This window comes from Opisthocomus hoazin, chromosome 6 (genome assembly GCF_030867145.1).
Source record: "Opisthocomus hoazin isolate bOpiHoa1 chromosome 6, bOpiHoa1.hap1, whole genome shotgun sequence".
Classification (NCBI taxonomy): Eukaryota; Metazoa; Chordata; class Aves; order Opisthocomiformes; family Opisthocomidae; genus Opisthocomus; species Opisthocomus hoazin.
Window position 1 is genome coordinate 7990942 of NC_134419.1, and position 18911 is coordinate 8009852.

Genomic DNA, 18911 nt, shown 5'->3' on the forward strand with positions numbered 1-18911 from the left:
GGTGTGTCTCTCTTCATCCAAATAATGGACGGAATTTAGTTCCTTAAGAAATGAGCACCTTTACTTAAGCTTTTATCACAATGGGACTAAAACTTAGATTCCTGGTCATGGAAAAAGGTGCTTGTTTCTTGTAGTAGAGTTTTTTTGTGTTCTAGTAATAACCAAAAAGCGGCACCTAAGATCACAGGAGTGCCCAACAGTATTGTTGTAGCTGTATGCAGGCATTAACCCCCTGCCTTACGTTTTAGAAATACTTATTTTCGGAGGCTTGTACCTCTGTATTGGCAATTCCTGTGAAGGTTGCTTAGCATCAATTTATCCCGAGACGTTCAAATTTAAGAGCAAATTTCTAGACTATATTAATCATGAAGTGTCTGTAATGAGATATCTAAAAGTAGTTGGGAGTATATTACTCTGTGCCTAGTCAAACTGAAAATTGCATACGTTCTATAAACGTGTGTTTGACAAGTGATTAGTCTGTCGTGGAGTCATGCTGGGAATGTATGAGTAGGAGAAAAAAGAAGTAAAATAATTTGAAAACCAGCATCTGTGCCAATGCTGTGGCTATTTTGCAAGTGAGCTTTAATTGTGAAAGATTTTACCACAGAAGCCAGGAGTCACCTAGACCCCTCAGGCTTTCGAAGCAGAGTCCTTTAAAAATGGATTTACATACAATGCTGTTTAATATCTTAACAGTTCTGTCCTAGTTTTATTTAAATAAACTCTCCTTAGCTGGTGCTGGAAGACCTGGGTCACTGCAGTACCAGGAGTGTAGCATAGACGGTCGAGCGGTATAAGGAGAAATACTGCGAGACAAGTTGTAGGTTACATGCTTTGGAAATGGACTTGCTGGTTTCCAAACTCTGAAGTGAAATCTTGCATAATTATTCTTTTATTATTGATTAGTGACTAGGCAGTCTCCTGACTACGAATAGGCTAGTATGAAAACTGTCGTTTCAGATGTTTCATGTTATTACACCTTGTCAGTAAAGGGGCCTTAGTCTGTAGGCAGTACTTCTAGGACTTTTTGAATTATCTTGTGTCCTGAGATTTCATCCCTCTTCTATCATTTTAGTACTTGCTAAGAGCTAGTATCCTATAGCAGAGTGATTTTTTTTTTTTTTTTTTTTTTTTTTTAAGGCTGAACAAAATGTATGTTGTGGAGTAGCTATCCTCAACCTGTATGTTTTAGTGTTGTCATTCAAATTTACATAAAATAATTAGGAGAGGGGTAGAAATGTGGCACTTCAGTACATAGGTAATTTTTTTCAGGCATAGCCTTTGTTTTATCTGACTCTCCTGCTGTCTAGCTTAGTGTTTTAAGGAGTAACAAAATATGTTTTGGTCTCAAGCATAAGCATTCCTTTCTGTTGAGTTAGAAGGTGAAGCAACATTAGTGAAAAAAGTTGTGACGATAATGACTAGAGCCAAGATAACTACGCATGTGTGTCAGAAGGTAGCAGACACATCATGGTCTACTCTGCTCCCTTTCTGTACAAGTGGATAGTTCAGAAGAGATTATTTTCCTTGATTCCTGCTGCAGTAGTTTCAGCTTGGATAGATGCCGATCCATAAGCTTCTTATAAAACTGTTCATATTATTTATTGTCATTGCACTAGAAAAATACATCCAGTTATGAATTTATTATTGAGATTGTACTTTGTTTGTGGAATTATGCCATCACAATAGAAAATTAAAGAACTGTGCAAAATGTGGTTAGCTTCCCCAGGATGGCAGAAGTATATCTAACTGTTGAAAGGCTTCCTAGTGCATTTCAGCGTGTTGTAGGAACTACAGGAAAAAGTTCGCTGAAGCCACCAAAGAAGTAGGGAGAAATGGGAAACCACATCTAGAGTGCTAATTGTAAACTATTTCAACGCGTGCTCTCTTGCTGATGAAGTGAATCATCTGTATGAATATATTCATGTGGCGTTTTTTGATGAAATGTTAATTTTTTGCTTTATTAGCAATTCTATTGTCTTGCAGCTTTTCATGAAGTATATTTGTTGTAAAGAAAGCAAGCTGAAATAAAGCAGAATGCATAGAAGACACTTCATTGTAGTTCAATTACAGCTTTTGGTTGAATTTTAACCACGATGGGGACAAATGTTGGCATTCTGTAAAAACTTTGTGGGTGTAACTTCGCATCTCGCACTTGGAAGTACTTTGAGACTTGCAAAGCTGGGGAAACGCCAGCAAGTATAACACAGGCTACAGGAAAAAGCTGACTCATTTCTTTGCCTTGAAAAGCCTGCCAAAGATAACAAAGGTAGAGGTTGCTTCTGTTACTACTAGGGCATAATTAGTAATTTTTAAATTTAAATACTATTACATTCCTTTTAAAAATCCAAAACAAATAGTGTTTTTGATGACTTAAACTCATAGCAGTCCATACTTGTTAAAGTAATGGTTTCAAAGGAGCTGTGTATGTAGGAAGGTGATGGTGTATCTCATTTGTAAAAAGCCTCTGCTCTAAAATAATCGGTATTTCTGCTGAATGTTTTATGGAATTTCTTGTTTAGAATAACACATGGCAGACCTGCCTGTAACAGGCAAGATTGGATAGTTGCATAAAGCTGCACGGAAGCCATATTCCTCTGCTTGGGAATCTCGTAATACAATTTTGATGTCTTGGGGCAGAAAGTGGTGATTTATATTACAGCTGATTTGAGTAAACCTTTATTTTATTACTCCAGATTGTCTGCGCTATTTGACTAATACTTGCAGAATGTTTTTATCAACATCGGTTAGTAAAGCTTCTGTTGTTTATTCCCAAATTTTCCACTTTTTATTGTTGTAAACTGATCACGAGAAAACTCTGTGCATAGTCCTACTTACTTTGTATCCCGTTTCCTGAAATCACAGTATCAGCAGGTCAGAACAAATGTTTTGACACGTCTACATCTGACATCACCCATTATTGTCAGTTCTGTTGAAAATACAAGCCCAAATTAATATTTGCTGAAAAAGAAGATATTAGGGGAGCATTATTTCAAAACATTTACTGTTATTACTGAACTGTACACATATAGCAGAACCCTGGCAAGTGAGTTTCATTGTGAGAAATACATCTGTGCTCAGAAGGAACCAATAAATCTTTGCACTTCTCCTGTTTTGCTTTACTGTGTTGTTTAAAAGGCAGTTCCTTTGTCACACAGATTTATAGTTTGGAAGCAATTTAAAATTCACTTTTGCTTTTTCGGTGCTTTCATGTGTGTTTGGTCTCATGAATGCTTTCCTTTATCCCTTATCATTTAATTATGTGTTTTTCCTCTCTGGATAACATTTGTTCAGTTTTGGTTCTTGTTTCTTTTTTTTTTTTTTTAAGCTCCCCATTGTACAAAGAATTTGGAGTTTTATCATCCATTTCTTTTGTTTGAATACCAAGTAAAATAATGGATTTTAAATCTTTAGGATAAGCAGTTTATCATGTGAAAACAACAAAATTGGAGTAAGAATATTGTATTTTGAGGGGAATATCACATTTAGCCCAATTCAGGAGTAGAATTAATTGCAATGGAATTATAATTGTAAACAGAGTAGTATAAATGACCCTTTCAATACTGTGAAAATATGTAATAAAATACAAAAGATAAGAAATAATTTTTCTGGTGTAGTTGAGATTGCTTAATAAGGGCCTTTTAAAATATTTCATTACACTTTTAGCTTTTAAAAAAACATGTTTAGTTTGTTTAAATTCAGAAAATCTTGAGTGATCGTCAAGCAGGGTGGATTGATAGCACACAGGAATATTGGCTGATATTTCCAAAATATAACAGTTGTCATTTTTTTGTTCTGCAGAAATAAAAACCATAGTACATTGTCCTGTGTGTCATCTCTCCCTCTATAGTGAGGTTTTCTATGTAGGTTTTGGTGGTATACTCACTTGTGTGATCAGACTGAGAATTAAATCTAAGATTAAATGCTGAAAGGGTCAATCAAATATTAAAATAGATTTCTATTTGGTTTGTAGTGTGAAACAACGGAAGAACCATTTTTTTGGTTATATTTCAAAATACAGTCCTAAAAGCTGCTAGCACCCCTTCCTCTAAGATGGTGAGCTGACTTTACTTCTGCTAATGTAGCAAAAAGCATGGGTTAAACTTTCTGAATTTGTCATTTGGGAGAAATTTATTTTATATCAAGGAGGTGTTAAGTATATAATAGGAAGGAAAGGCAAAAAGAGCAGGAAAGACACAAAATGCAGAACTTTGGTTTTTTAGCTTATCAGACATTTTAAACCAAAAATAAAATCTACGCGTTGTAGCATTTGGGGAAGTATGTAGGTTTTTGAAAGTTGTAATAAATTAATCCTTTCATCAAAGACAGGTCTCACTGAGCTTCATAGAAATAATTAAATACGTGGTTTGTAAAGCTATTATATTAAGTGGAAGACAACAAAAAAAACTTTAAAATTACTAGAAATCTGAATGTGTCGGACCTACAGAAAACTGGGGGGTTGGAAGCAAACGCCCTGTGAGCAAGTTACTCCATTGTATTTCCCTGTGACTTTCTGAAGCAGCTGATACTGTTTGGTTGGACAGATCTGGATTTTGGATTAAATCATCTGCTGTGGCAGTTCCTGTTACCCTGTGTCTGTGTCTCATTCGTGTGTTGTGTTTGTTTAATGTAAACTTTCTCAATTTTTAGCTAAACAAATGTAAAGCTCTGTGTGGCCTCTATGAAGTAGACTGAAGTGGTCTCGCTTGCCGAGTTCAGTCAAACCGAAGTAAGGCTTTTAAAATTCTTTGTGAGATGATTCATATATGAACTTGTACTGGTTGCGTTAAGCTGATACGGTTATTTATCTCAGTGAAACTCATGCAGCTTTCACACATGCACAGTATTTGCATCTCTCTAGCCTCTGCTTCTGAAAGGGTTGTTCTTCCAGCATCATGCTGCTTGAACTTGCCATCTTCTTTTGCGTGGAGATGTGTTTTCTAATACTCTGTTTTGGAAAGTTGATTCTGTGTTGTGCTTTGTAAAAGCTCTTGCTCTTCATTGGGGCAGAGGTTTGAATGGGGAAAATTTTAAAGGATGTATATCCAGGGCAGGGTCTGTATTTGTCAGCCCAACGCCACTGTGTAGTATGGAAACTGGAAAGAAGAGGGAACAAGAGGTGGGCATGGAGGAAGATCTTCTCCCACCTCACCCATCACAAAAGCCTTTAGCTGCGCTTTTGCCTGGGCCTCCTTTTAACTGTTAAGAGATTTCGTTTCAATGTCACGTTTACATTCTGGAGATTTAAGAAACACCTTCCATCTGTAGTTCATGAAGAGGAAGGAATTCCCCACCTCGTTTAAATAGACAATCAGTTTATGTAGACATCTGCTTTTAAATAATATGATGGGCAAATCCAGTCCGTCTTCAAACTTAGTGATAACCACTGAGTATTTTAAACTCAGGAGTTGAATGTTTGTGCTATCTGAAATATCACACTTTGTTAATTATTCATAGGATCCCTCATTCTGCTGGGATGAGAGGCACTGTAATACTGTAACTGTGTATTTTGAGAGAAGTCATCAATGTTGTTGCTTCATCAGGTTATTAAGAAATGATGGTTCTTGTTTTTTCTCTCTAATACTGATTTGTACTCTTAAAAAAATAGTCACATTTAGTCAGAACTGACGAACCTATTTTAAGTTGATGTTTCCTTGAGGAAAGGCTTTAAATTTCACAGTCTGCCTCATAGTGTTTTTTAGGCACTTAAATAATTTCAGTCTGTTTACGGAATACTGCAGTTTCTGGGTTGCCCAAACTATTAATGAATTTAGTAACCTTTTATTAACCCTGTTGCTTTATTGTTTTCTATTTATTTCTATTTATTGTTTCTATGTTTGCGGGGAAACAACGAAAAAGTTTGATTTAATGTATTTTGATACTGGAAGCTTGCTGCTGAACACCAAAAAAAGTATTGTTACTTTGAGCCTTTGTAATTGGCACTCAATGGTGCATCATATTGCTGTCTTCCTATTCATTTAAATGGACTGGATTCACAGTGCTGTTTATTGATATATCCTATACTGTTGGATGATGGAGTCATAGCGTACTTGAGATTGGAAGTTACTTCTGGATGTTGGTCTGGCCAAAGCAGGTCCAATTAGATCACGTCATGCAGGGCTTCAGAAATTGAAACAGTTTATTTACAAATTTCTTAATAGGTAACTAATATCTCTAATCAAAATGTATAAATCAAGAAAACCACATTTGGCTTATAATTTCCTAAAATAAGTTGTGGGCCACGTAGTTGTTTGAATAATTATGTCCTCGCTTTGGTGCCTCTGTTCCACGTTGGAACAGTGTTACAGTAGAGTTTGTATATGGGTAGCACTGAGACACACGAAAGATTCTTAGCTTGGGGGGGGATCTTAAAAGCCCTATAATTTTCCACTGAAGGCAAGCTTCACTCTTTAAATAGTGATAGCATTAGAACAGGTAAACTATCTGTTGAAGTTGTGATACCCAGTACCCAGCAGTGACAGCCGTGGGTACGCACAGTGTGAGAACAGCGTAAGCATGTAACTGTATTTAATCACTCATCAATAGATTTACTGCACCTGTTATTAAAATAGTTTCAAGGGTAATACATCTTTTTTATTACTGTATAGTAATTACACAGGCTGTTTTTGATGATCAAATGATCCCTGTTTGGAAAGACAAAAAAATTTTATATCTTTGAATGTTTGCTTAACCATAGAGACCTGATCATCTTGCAAAGGGGACTGAGGCTGGGGAAGAGCAGACTGGAACAGATCTTGCCTTAATAACTTGTTCTTTATTTTTTTTTTTCCTTTTTTTTTTTTCTTTATAGTCACGACTTTCCCCCTAGGAAGTTCTAAAGCAGATGGTTGTTCCTTTTTCTTATTTTCTTTGCAGGGTCTACTTATAGATGTCTTGTAAGAACATGGGTATTTAATATTTATGCAATATCTACATGTGCACTGGCTACCATTTGCCGTCTACATAATTTTTGGTCTTCCATCTTGCTTAACAAACAGTGTCCAGACTCTTTATTTTTACAGTGTGGTTAATAGAGGTCTTTCCATCAAAAAAGTACATAATGCTGCTGCTGTTTTTTCTTACTGCTGTGCCTCTTAAGTGTCATCAAGTTTATAAAACTGGGGATGTGAACAAGCGAGTTATTCAATTTTAAAGAAAATATCTTGAAGCCTCTATCATATTTAACCCCTCTAACTAGGCTTAGAAGAAGTTTGAGCTGATTTAATCCCCTGAGACGTGAGCTTTGACAGAAAAAACGTGGAAATACCACGCTGTGCTGTACTTCTTCACAGCTGAAGCAGCTTCTTTTTTTCAGAATAAAGAGAATTCTGTTGCACCAGCAGATCATTGAGTGTTGGTCCTGTGGTACAAAACCCTATTGTTTGCTCTCTGTATCCTACAGATGCAAAATAAAGGATATTTTTGTCTTTCAACCAACTTTACTTGTTGATTGACAGGAATGACATGGATGTTGCTGAAGAGTATGGTGGGGCGGGAACCAATCCAGACAAACACAAACAAACCAAAACCTCCCACTTTTTCCTGGAGGTTTGTTAGATGAACATGATCAAGAGCTACGTATGACTGCACAAACCACAATGATGATAAATGAGACGTGTTGTTAAAAAGAAACCACTGATTATTACCATGCAGAGTGGATAAACTGATTTAAAAACTCATCTGGTAGGAAGCTTTGTTTTCACTGTAATTTGATACGGCTTTATGGGTGGTTGCTGTGGCTTACGGATACCTGTGACCCTTTTGCTTATCTGCTTTTTTTTTGCTATTATTTATGCAATTTTTATCTCTAAATACATGATAAATCTTACTGCAAGATCAGTTACTTAGTTGAGCTCAGCAGAACTGCTTTTTGACTTTATGTAGCCTTAACTGTTAATAGAAATTGTAAAAAATCATGCTTTTATATAGTTATAGCAAAGGAAAGCATAGCATTTAAAACTAGATAATATCAAGATATGTGTTTAATAGGCACTTAAGGTGCATTTTTTAATGTCAGTTTGTAAAAATGATGTTGGTAGATGATGACTGTACAGAGTTCAGTGCAGTATTTGTCTTCGTCCTCCTGGAGTACCAGGGAATCGATGAGCTTCTAAATGTCAGCGTTCTCTTCTTCATCTCAGGGACCAGACACACTTTCACGAGGTATTCTGGCTAACAGGTCGGGTAGATCTGACATATGAGAATGGATATTAGATGTTGTGATAGTAGAAATTAATGAATCGCTGCTGGTACAGCAGAAAATGGAGATTAGTGGAATGCTCCACACTATCTTTAATCTCACTGTTAAACCTAATAAATATGTACCTGTGAATACAATAGTGGTTATAAAGATCATCAAAGAGCAGAACTAGAACTAGTCTTTTGTTGTCTGGTTTTTTTGGTCTCTAGATTTTTTTGAATTCTTTCTTATTCCTTGTCGAATTCCCTCCCATGCTATTCCACCTGCTCAGTCCACTGCTGGGCTAAGATTGAAAGTCTGAGGTTAGGTAGCGTTCTGACGTCTTTACTCCCACATCTGCTAACAATAATCAGAACAAAGTTTAACCAGCAGAGGAGCAAAATGTGTAAGCCATCTTCACCAGCTTATGTGGTATCACTTTTACTGCCCCTCAAATTTAAAAAATCCTAGCAATGAGATGATTTTTAAACACTTCTTTAGTGGTATAAAGCAGTCTGAAACAAGTTGTCTTTGAAATACTGCTGAAGAGAGTCTTATTTCCTTTCCAAGTTTTCCCCTCATCATGACTTACATATAATTTCAAAGTTTATACAAACTTCTGTGGCTTCAGATGGCTGGAAATGCATCAAAACTTTCTGCGATACAGAATGGAGAAAAGCTGTAACAGGCTAAGAAAATTTTGTCAGAAGTGGGATCTTGAACTTGCAACAGGGGAATGTTCTGGCTATTTTAAAAATAACGCATTTTAGTAAGAGAATTCATAAGGATATTTTAATAGATAGTTACTCTGTAATTTCAAGTAAGACCAAATCTGAATGCAGCTTGCCAGGTTTCTACTTACACACCTATAAGTAATATTTTGTTTATTCTGATGATCGTGACAGCATGGGGTGATATTTAACCACGTAAACCTTACTTACAAAACTACTTCCTTTCCTACCTGGAGATTGTTTGAATTCTGGGGGTAGCAGTTTCTGTGATACCCTGGCACAAGGGCTCCTGAGAGGCGAGATGTGGTATTTGTGGGTGGGAACCAGAGGCAGGTTGTCTGGAAGGCGTAGGTGTGACGGAGCCATGGGCACTGCTGAGGAGCTGCTTGCGTGGACTTCAACAATTCGAGAACACATCTGGCTCGCAACATGCGGCATCTGTGTGCAGCTGTGCAGGGTTGCAGGGTTTCTGCAGGTCTGATACTGCTGCAGAACATTAGGTTTTCTGTGTACGTCCTGCCTGGCTGCCTTGGCTGTGCGCGGTTAGCTCGATGTGTTTGAAAGCGATATGTTCACTGTGCGTACGTGCTGGAGTTACTGAGCGTGGACCGTGCAGTTTATTCCCACGCATTCCACCTGGGAAGTCCATCGTACGCGTATAGGAGCGTGAGCTTCACTGCATGTTTGTTTTCACTTATATATTTCTGCAGGTACTTTAATGACAATATCGTTTACCAAGACTATTTGCTGAACGGAGGACATTTGATGGCATATTTTAAAGCAAGCTAATCGGTCTTTCAGACATATTATAGAAGTTCTGAGTTATTTTTGTTGCTATGTATGCTTGACTCAAAATTTGTTTTCTCTTTTCAGGCAGCTATAAATGGTGTAATACCACAAGAAAACGGCATTCTACAAAGGTAAGCACAGAAGACTGGAGTAGTACCCACAGAGAATGATGCAGGGTCATAGTTACATTTTTTGTTCCTGATTCCCAAGATGATGATGTCATTCTCCTTTTAAAGCGGTTTCTGGAGTCAGAAATTCAATTCCTGGCAAAGCTGACTTAACGTTCAATTTTCCCCATGCTGATGGAGGACTGGCTAACACCTATTCAACTTACTATTTATTTTGAATTCAGGGTTATCTCCTTACGAAGTCTGGGTTTTGGTATGCTTTCTTGAATGTCAGGACTTGGTGTGTGTTGGGGTTGGATTTTTTTATTTTATTGATTTTTTTTTTTTAATATATTTTTTAAATTTCAAAGATCTAAAAATTTGCAAGGCAAATCCACAGATGTTTCTGGCTAAGTATTTTCTTTTTCCTTATGCATTTTTACAGGTATTAATATTCCATGCTTCCCTGTCCCTGGCCAAAAAATGTTTGCATTTTTGTAGATTGGTTGTTTGTTTCTTTAAATTGAATTACAGGCAGCAGATACTGTGTTAGATAAAGTAAGGTTGCTCCCTTCTAAAAGTAGCTTTACTGATTTTCTTTCAGCTTCTATGTTAAATTTTGGCTTCTGTACTGATGCCTGGATATCTTGAAGTCACTGAAGCATGAGCTTCTAAGTGCTGATGAGGCTATTGAAAACAGCAGAACAGGAACTGAGCTACTTGAGAGAGACAGTAAAAAAGTGTTTAAAATTTTGTTTAGAAAAACATACAATGTATATTTTTAAAAGATTATTTTAATAATGAAAGAAAATACATAATATAGGTAAAGTGGTATTGTGGCATCTCTGTCAATACTTACTAAAGCTATCATTGCGTAGAGTCAGTTTTTGATTCTGGATAAAACCTCCTTTGCTCAGTAAAGTTACTAGGTGTTTGTTTATGGTAAGGCCTACGTAGTCCATTTGAGATCAAGTCTCGGATGTGTTGAGCACTCTTTCTACCTTTTTTAATAAGTCCTGACCTCAAAGCATTTATATTCAAAATACCAGAATGCTTGGAACCGTTTGGTCAGGGGGAAGGAGCTGGGGAGTGGTTATGCCTGACTTGGATAACAAGCTGGTCCAGTGTCCACTTACAGCTTTCTTCAACACGAATTTATTCATTTTTAGAAATGATTATACAGTCAAATGTGGCTCAAATATTTTTTTCTTTTTTTTTCCCTCTTTTTTTTTTTTTTTTCTTCCAATGGAAGTGGTTTAGAAGGAGGCTCAGAAGACTTAGAAGCCTGGTTTCCAGTGGTTTTTGGATGAGGCTTTCTTTACTGATGTGAGGCTTCTTATGTTCAATTAGAGGTTGCCAGTCAGATATGTAGGATGCCTTTTGTGGTAGAATCAAATAGAATTAATACAACTGGACTTGAAGTATGTTAATGTATTGAAGGGAAAAAATGTTTTGTTTTATAATTTGGTTGTATTGTTAAAAAAAAAAAAAATCCAGTCCTGAGAATCAGGATATTAATCGTTTCTTAGGTCTGTTAACAAAATGGTTGTATGACTTAATTTATAGTTGGACATCAGATTTAAGATGATAACATATCACTCAGTATTTATGCTATTTTAAAGCCTGAAAATAAGACTGTTTCTTGTACTCAAAGCATGGGTCTTTGTAGCTGGGACTGCATCCTTCTGAGCTTGCTGATGTGAGCAGTGAAGGAGCCCCTTATTTTACAAGCATAACACATTGGTTGTTTTTTTCAAATGTGGAAGGCACAATGATGGGATTTGCAATAGCTCTGTAGAGCTTCTGCACTTCTGTGACATGTGTGCCATCCACATTTATGCATTCTGTAAGTTCAGGCCGCCTGTAGATGACAGATTTGACTTGCTATAAGAAAGATTTCCATTGACAGGTCTCATGGTACCTTCAGAAAGGGTAGAATGCATTTTTCAAGTAAGTTCTGTTTAAGAATAGAAACAAGACAACTTACGTCTCCACATTTCCTAAATCCTTTGCTCGCTTTCCGTTCTTTTAGTGCATGCATTTTCTTAGCTTGCGTCCTCCATCATGATATCCTGTAACTGCCTGACACAGAAAATCTTCCTGATGAGAACATCTACAAGACAAAGCTCTAGGCTTGCCCTGTGAAGTTGCTTGTGTTTCAGATTTAATTTCTGTACGTCGTAGGGTTTTTTTGCCTGGATAATGTTCCTTAAATTTCATGTTCTGTTACCTTTGTTTCTAATCCCAGTTACATGCTTCTTTTGGAGAGGCTCAATGAGGAGGATGAAGTGCTTCTGGGTAGTGAGGTTTTCCCAATTTGTTCTGACCTGTAATGCTGTATGTATCCTTGAGCCAGGTATGGAGACATCCTTACATGAATGTCCAGGAGGCTTGAAGGATTTTGAAGTTAAAGGCAAGCTAGAATTCAGCATTGCTTTACTGTTGCACTTTTAGATATTTTTTGCAATATGTACCTCATTATATTAATTTATTTACCTTAAGTACATAACTATTTTAATATCTGACTTGTTTTTCAGTAGTTTAGTACTGAAAAATACCAATACACATGCAGTATTTTAAGCTTTATTTCTTATTCTCATTTCCATGTGATTCTAGCCCAGTGATGTAGAAAGCTGGTGGTTGCCATGGTGCCAATTTTTATACGGTCACAGCACTCCTGGAACAGGAAATAATGCTTCTTCTCAAGATAATTCTGATATTATCTACCTAGTGAACTTTAGACTGAAATGATGGCTTAAATGCATGTTTGTTATCTATCATGGTTTAACCTGGCAGCTGGCAACTCAGCACTAGACAGCCGCTCGCTCACCCCTCCCCTTCCCCCCAGCGGTATGGTGAGGAGAAATGGACAAAAGGTAAAACTTGTGGGTTGAGATGAAGACAGTTTAGTAAGGCAACAAAGTAAATACTACTAATGATAATAATGAATATTCAAAACACACTTTTCTCACCACCTAATGACCAATTCACAGCCAGTCCCCAAGCAGCAACTGTGGAACCCGGAACTCGTGGATTTCGCAAATTTAGCAACTCCCAGAGAAGTTTGAACTCCTGGACAAGAGAGGATTCAAACTTGTGGCAAAGAGCAGAGCAGATTCCTGCCCCCCAGCCAACCCCCATTAATAAACTGAGCCTGATGGCTGTGGTATAGAATATTTCCATTGGCCGTCTTGGGCTAGCTGCCTGGCTGTGCTCCCTCCCAGCTCCTGCACGCCTGCTCATTAGATGTTCTCCTATAGCACTTCTGGGTCACTGAATTGTTAACATTGCTGATATGAAAGTTATTTTCTAATTATTAATAAAACAGTATTTTCAGATAGGACAACGTAGTTTATTCAAGACGTGTGCTGTGGACCATAGTAAGTGAATAATACTGTTCATTTTGCTTTGCTAGCTTTTGTTTAAATGTATCAAGCTGTTCTGTTTAAACCTTATCTGCATATCTTTCAGTGAGTATGGTGGAGAGACTTTACATGGACCAGCATATGGACCCGCAAGTCATTCTGCAGCAGCTTCTTCAACTCCTTCCTCATCCTCAGCGTTTCGCCATGTAGTGCCATCTAGACAAATAGTGGAAAGACAACCTCGAATGCTTGACTTCAGGGTGGAGTACAGAGACAGAAATGTGGATGTAGTACTTGAAGACAACTCCACAGTTGGTAAGGATTTATAAAAATGAAATGAAAACCGTTGTGATAAATTGTTAAAACAAAAACAAACAAAAAAGTGTCAATCCCAAAAATCCAAATCTTAAAAAACAACAAAGCAAAACAAAACCCCTCAAAGAAGAAAAAAATCCTCCAGAAATTGCAACCTTCACAGCTACTAACCCATTTTCAAATCTCTTTGCAGCTTTAAAAAAGCAAAATTTCACTAATCCATTGTAAAAGTTAGTGATCTGTCAAATATTTATTTTGAAATCTCATTTTCTTATGAACTTGCTTCAGAAACAAAATGTAGATTACCGATTGAGGCATGAAAATAATCTGGGGTAGGATTAATGTAGATGCTATCTACTAATAAGCAGATGATCTTGACATTTCCTTTTCAAATCTGTATGACATCTCTTTCTGTGTAGGATTAGTGACAAGATTTAGAGGAATTCTTTCCAGTGTGAAAGGCAATGTTGCGTTCTTCTTTTCTCAATTTTTGTCTGACTTGTTTGTGCAAATTAAGATTTCCATTATAAATTTTATTGTCTTCATCGTAAAACTGATGCATCGTGTAACAGTATGTTAGAAATACGCTGTTGTTAGTATTGTAGAGCATGCTATTTTTCACATTCCCTGAACTGTGAATTAATTAGTTTTGCAAAGGGCAAAGCGGTGTTGGGTTTCTTTGGTTTTTTCTTTTTAGTGAAGACTCAATACAGATCAAAACAAGGAGCTAAATGAAGAAACAGTTGATTTAAAACAATTTTCAGTGCTGCAGCCTGATGTCTGTGGTGAAATTTTGAAATTGAAACTTCAGATCCTTATCGGCTTTTTTTAGCATTGGATGTGCTGTTGGCTGGTGCCACCTCGTGGTGATGAGTCTGAGTGCCTGATGAGTGTTTCATGGCTTCCGCTGCACTGCTCGGAGTTGCATCCATGCAAAGCAGATATAAAAGTCTGATCAAATCAGAAGTTTGCTGCCATAGTATTTTATTTTTCTGTTCTAATTAACTTCTTTCAGATATAAATGATTACGTTGTAGGGCAGAAGCAGTCAGTGTAGAGCTTTTGTCTGTGTCTTGGCATATGAAGATTGGGGGCAGCCTTGTGTTTAAAGTCCTGAGAGACATCAGCAAGGCGAATAGCAGAATTTCAGCCGTGGACTTCAGGAAAGAAGGGTTTTGGCTTTTTCAGGGATCTGCTTGGCAGGATCCCATGAGAGACTGCCTGAGGGCAAAGGGGCCCAGGAGAGCTGGTTGATCTTCAAGGACAACCTCTTCAAAGCACAGGAACAGTCCCTTCCAACATGCAGAGGAGCAAGCATGGCAGAAGGCCAGCACGGAAGAATACAAAGAATTTATGACTAAGCTAAATGCAAAAAGAAAGTGCGCAGAAGGTGGAAGGTAGTGATGGGGTTACCCAGGGGGAATATAGAGATTTTGCCCAGAGCATGCAGGTTTTGAGTTACACTAAAGCTCAAGTGGAACTGAAACCACCGAGGGATTAGAAGGGCTTCTTGTAAGCACATCAGCATGAAAAGAAAGGCTAAGGAGAAAGCGAGCCTACTGTTCAGTGGCAACTGCTGAACTTGGTCCATTGGAAGATTATGGAGAAAATCCTTCTGGAAGTCCTTTCAGGGCACAGACAAGAAAAGAAGATGATTTGGAACAGCCAGCATGGGTTTACTAAGGGCAAATTGTGCCTAATCAAAGTTATTTGCCCTTTATGATTTGATGACTGGCTCTGTGGACAAGGGAAGAACTGTGGATGTCAGTTTGAATTTACTAAGGCATTTGACACACTCTGCTGTAGTATTCTTACAGTCATATTGTTAAGATAAGGACTGGAGAAGTGGACTGATAAGACAGGTAGATAATTGCGTGGACAGCTGGGCTCAGTGTCTGACTGGTGAACAGTTACTAGTTTAGGGACATCCCTCAGCGGTTGATCCTGGAGCCAGCGTTGCTTAATGTTTTTATTAAAAAACTGATTGTTAAGTGAGCGCTGTTGGCAAGTTCACAAAGCATACCAGATCAGAGAAAGGGGTTAATATTCTGGAGGGCAAGGCTGCTGTTTAGAGGGCCCTGGACAGCTTGGAGAAATGGGCGGACAGGAGCCTCATGAAGTTCAAAGAAAGCAAAGTTGAAGTCCTGCGTCTGAGACAGGATAATTCCATGTTATTCCATCTGATAACTGGCTGAGGGCTGACAGGCTACAAAGCAACCTTATAAAAAGGGGATGCAAGGGTGCATCAGTAGCACACCCTTGCAGTGAAGGAGGCCAGCCACGTCCTAGGCAGGCTGTGTTAGCAAAACTATAGCCAGTGGGTCCATGGAAATAAGTATTCCCCTCTGTTCAGCACTTGTGAGTCTGCATCTGGAGCACTGCATCCAGTTTTGAGGTCCCCAGAACAAGACAGATGCTGATGCTCTGCAGTGAGTCCAGCAGGGTCCAGCAAGGTGGTCAGGGGACCGGAGCACATGGCAACAGAGGAGGAGAGGCACAGAGAACCAGACTTCTTCAGCCTGGGGAAGAGAAGGGGACAGGTAGAGACCTTACCTCTGTCTGCAGCTACCTGACTGGAGGAGGCAGAGAAGATGGAGCCAGACTCCTCTTGGAGGTGCACCATAATAAGATGAGAGGCAGTGGACACAGTTTGCAACATTGAGAATTCCCATGAGATACAAGGTGTCTTGTTTGTTTAGTTGTGAGAGTGGAGAACTACCAGAACAGGTTGGCCAGAGAAGTTGTCGAACTTCCGTCCTTAGATGCGTTCAAGAGTCAGCTGGACAAAGCCTTGCCTAAACTGGTTTAATGAGAGCTTTGAGCTGGGCTTGGGCTAGGTGACCTCCTGAAGTACCTTCCAGTCTGAATTATTTTATGGCTATAGTAACTGCGGGGAGAAGAGAGCATCTAAATGTGCAAAACATAGAAAAAGCTGTCAGAGCTGTTAAATTGTGTGAATGCTCCAGTTCTGTATATCAGGATTATTGATAATGGAATTGGGTATCAAAAACACACACCCTTTATTCCTGGCAAAGTCCATTGCTCCAAATAGGATGCATCTGCAAATGTATGCGCCTAGCGCAATGTAAAACTATTCAAATATAAGTCCAATTCGTCAAATTCTCCAATCATTCATGCTTTATGTGATTTCTTTTTTTTTTAGCTTCATTTGTCCTTTACTATTTGAAGTGTATGTTACAAGGGTAACTAGATTAAAAAAGGTTTCATAGATTAAAAATGTTTTTCATTTACTATGCTCTTGTTTTTTAACTATAACTCAGTACTGTTTGAAATGAATCAGTAAGTGTGTATATTTTATACTATTTTTTTGTTTGTTTTCTCTTTAGGAGATATCAAACATATTCTAGAAAACGAACTTCAGATTCCTGCATCGAAAATGCTGTTAAAAGGGTGGAAGACTGGAGATGTAGACGATAGTGTAAGTTTTCAAGTGTGTTTTCAGTTAACTGAATTCAGAGTTCCAAACTGTCCATCTGCGCGTGGCGTTTACAGTGCCAGAACTGTGAGTTGCAAACAGTGTTAGAGGTCTGGGGTGGCACACAAGGAACTCTTACACTGACACATTGCGAAAAAAATCAGGACAGAGCGCTTTAGTTTGTGTTGGTTTTATATATAACACGGCTCACCTACTGAAACGATGTTATGAAGTTAACAGTATATCTCAAAACAACATATTTGGTGGTATTGTAAATAAGTATTGGTAATTAAGAGAGATAAAATAATACATCAAAATTGGTGAATGTTTTATATTTATAATGATTTTTCTCCCCTCAGACTGTTTTAAAAACTCTACACTTGCCAAAAAATAATAGTCTTTATGTTCTAACACCTGACCTGCCTCCTCCTTCTTCAAGTCATTCTGGGTAAGTCTTTTGGCCATCAATTCTACTTGTATGATTTGGTTTTAAAGAGTTTTTGCAAAGCCACACGTATGCTTGCACAAACCTGCAATCAATAAATACAAAGTGTTTTCACTGCTCTCGTAAGTGTTGGGATGAAAGACCTCAGCACTTCATTGTGGAGAAGAAGGTTGGGAAGTTTATTTTAGAACCTTGGTGTGGTATGGGAACTGTTTTGGTACCTGCAGATTTTTACACCTCCCAGATATGACTTGAATTTACCAAAAATCTAGTCTCTGTGGGAATGGGAGCTGGCCTTTCGTGAGTTACCACATTATGTTGGTTCACTTATTGTAAACTGGTATAAATCATTGCCAGCAGATCAGAATTTTCTTTCTGAAATAGTGGTTGTATTACTTTATCTAATCTTGCTGGACTTCTAAAATGTATGTAGATAGGCTGAATAATTGATGTCCTCTGACTGAGCAGGATCTCTTTCGTTACCGATTTGAATCCCCGAGAAGTTGACGGTGAGCATTCACGTGTCAGTGAACGTTACTGAGGTTTGAAAAGGAAATGTTGTTTTGTGGAAAACGGCGTCTTTACCCTCACAAAGTAACGAACTTTGGCGGCTTCGCCTCGCTGGGCGGGCGCTTCGCCGGGAGGGCGGGCTTTACCCGAGGCGGCCGCTAGGGGGCGCGCAGGAGCCGGGCGCGGGCGCTCGCGGGCCGCGGGGCAGCACTGGGCGGGAGGCGGCGGGGCGGGGGCGGGGCGGTGCCGCCACAGGCCCGAGGAGCCGGCGGCCGGCGTCCTAGTGGCCGGGGGTACTGAAAGGTGTGTGACTGAAAGGTGTCTGGGCACGTCGCCGTGCGGGCTGTGGAGGAGAGGAGAATGCCGCTACGAATTATAGAAGTAACGATAATAAAGCAAAGAAAGCACTGACAGAGGGAGCGGGGAGCTGCGTGTGCGCTGCGGGCAGGAGCTGCGGCTGTGTGTGAGGACGAGAAGTCGTTGTACTCAAGCAGCTCGCTGAAGGACAGTGCAAACGCTGTGGAGAAACACTGTGGATACTAATTGTTTGTTTTTTTTTTTTTAAAAAAATCCAATTCCAGTATCAAAATTTCTACCCAGCTGTCACCATCTATTGTAATCTGAATGTCTTCGATTCTAGAAAGAAAACTGGGGTCTGAAGAACGTTGTTTATTGCAACTGCAATAAACTATATAACGACAAACTGTTTAAAAACCGTTCTTAGGCGTTTTTATTGGTTGAATAGTTTAAAAGAACTTTACTTGCTGGTAAAATCAAAGTGGTTGTTGCCTTTACAGTTTATACTTGTTTCATAGTGGAGATTAGTTCTGGATATTTATGAGATAAAGTTGGTAGCTTTGCGATAGCAAACGATGATTAATTAGTGGCTGTTTAAACAAGGATAATTTGAAGGCTAGATCATCTCCCTGAAGTCATAAATTCTAGATGAAAGGGGAGGCTTGCCTCCAATTAAAGCATCAGTGCAGATCAAAACACATCTAATTGAAGCAATGTACCAAACCCAGTTACACTGTT

The 18911-nt window shown here is 38.6% G+C and overlaps 2 protein-coding genes across 2 annotated transcripts in view; both read left to right on the forward strand.

Annotated features, from left to right (window-relative positions):
- Positions 1–18911, forward strand: part of TTC39A (tetratricopeptide repeat domain 39A) — a 210724-nt gene that overhangs the window by 168780 nt on the left and 23033 nt on the right. The window lies entirely within an intron of this gene.
- The window catches only part of FAF1 (Fas associated factor 1), a 178650-nt gene that overhangs the window by 27391 nt on the left and 132348 nt on the right, over positions 1–18911 (forward strand). The window contains exons 3-6 of the mRNA XM_075424514.1: positions 9784–9830; positions 13278–13486; positions 16833–16924; positions 17281–17369. Coding sequence (XP_075280629.1) covers positions 9784–9830; positions 13278–13486; positions 16833–16924; positions 17281–17369 — 437 coding nt within the window. The remainder of the gene's footprint in view (positions 1–9783; positions 9831–13277; positions 13487–16832; positions 16925–17280; positions 17370–18911) is intronic.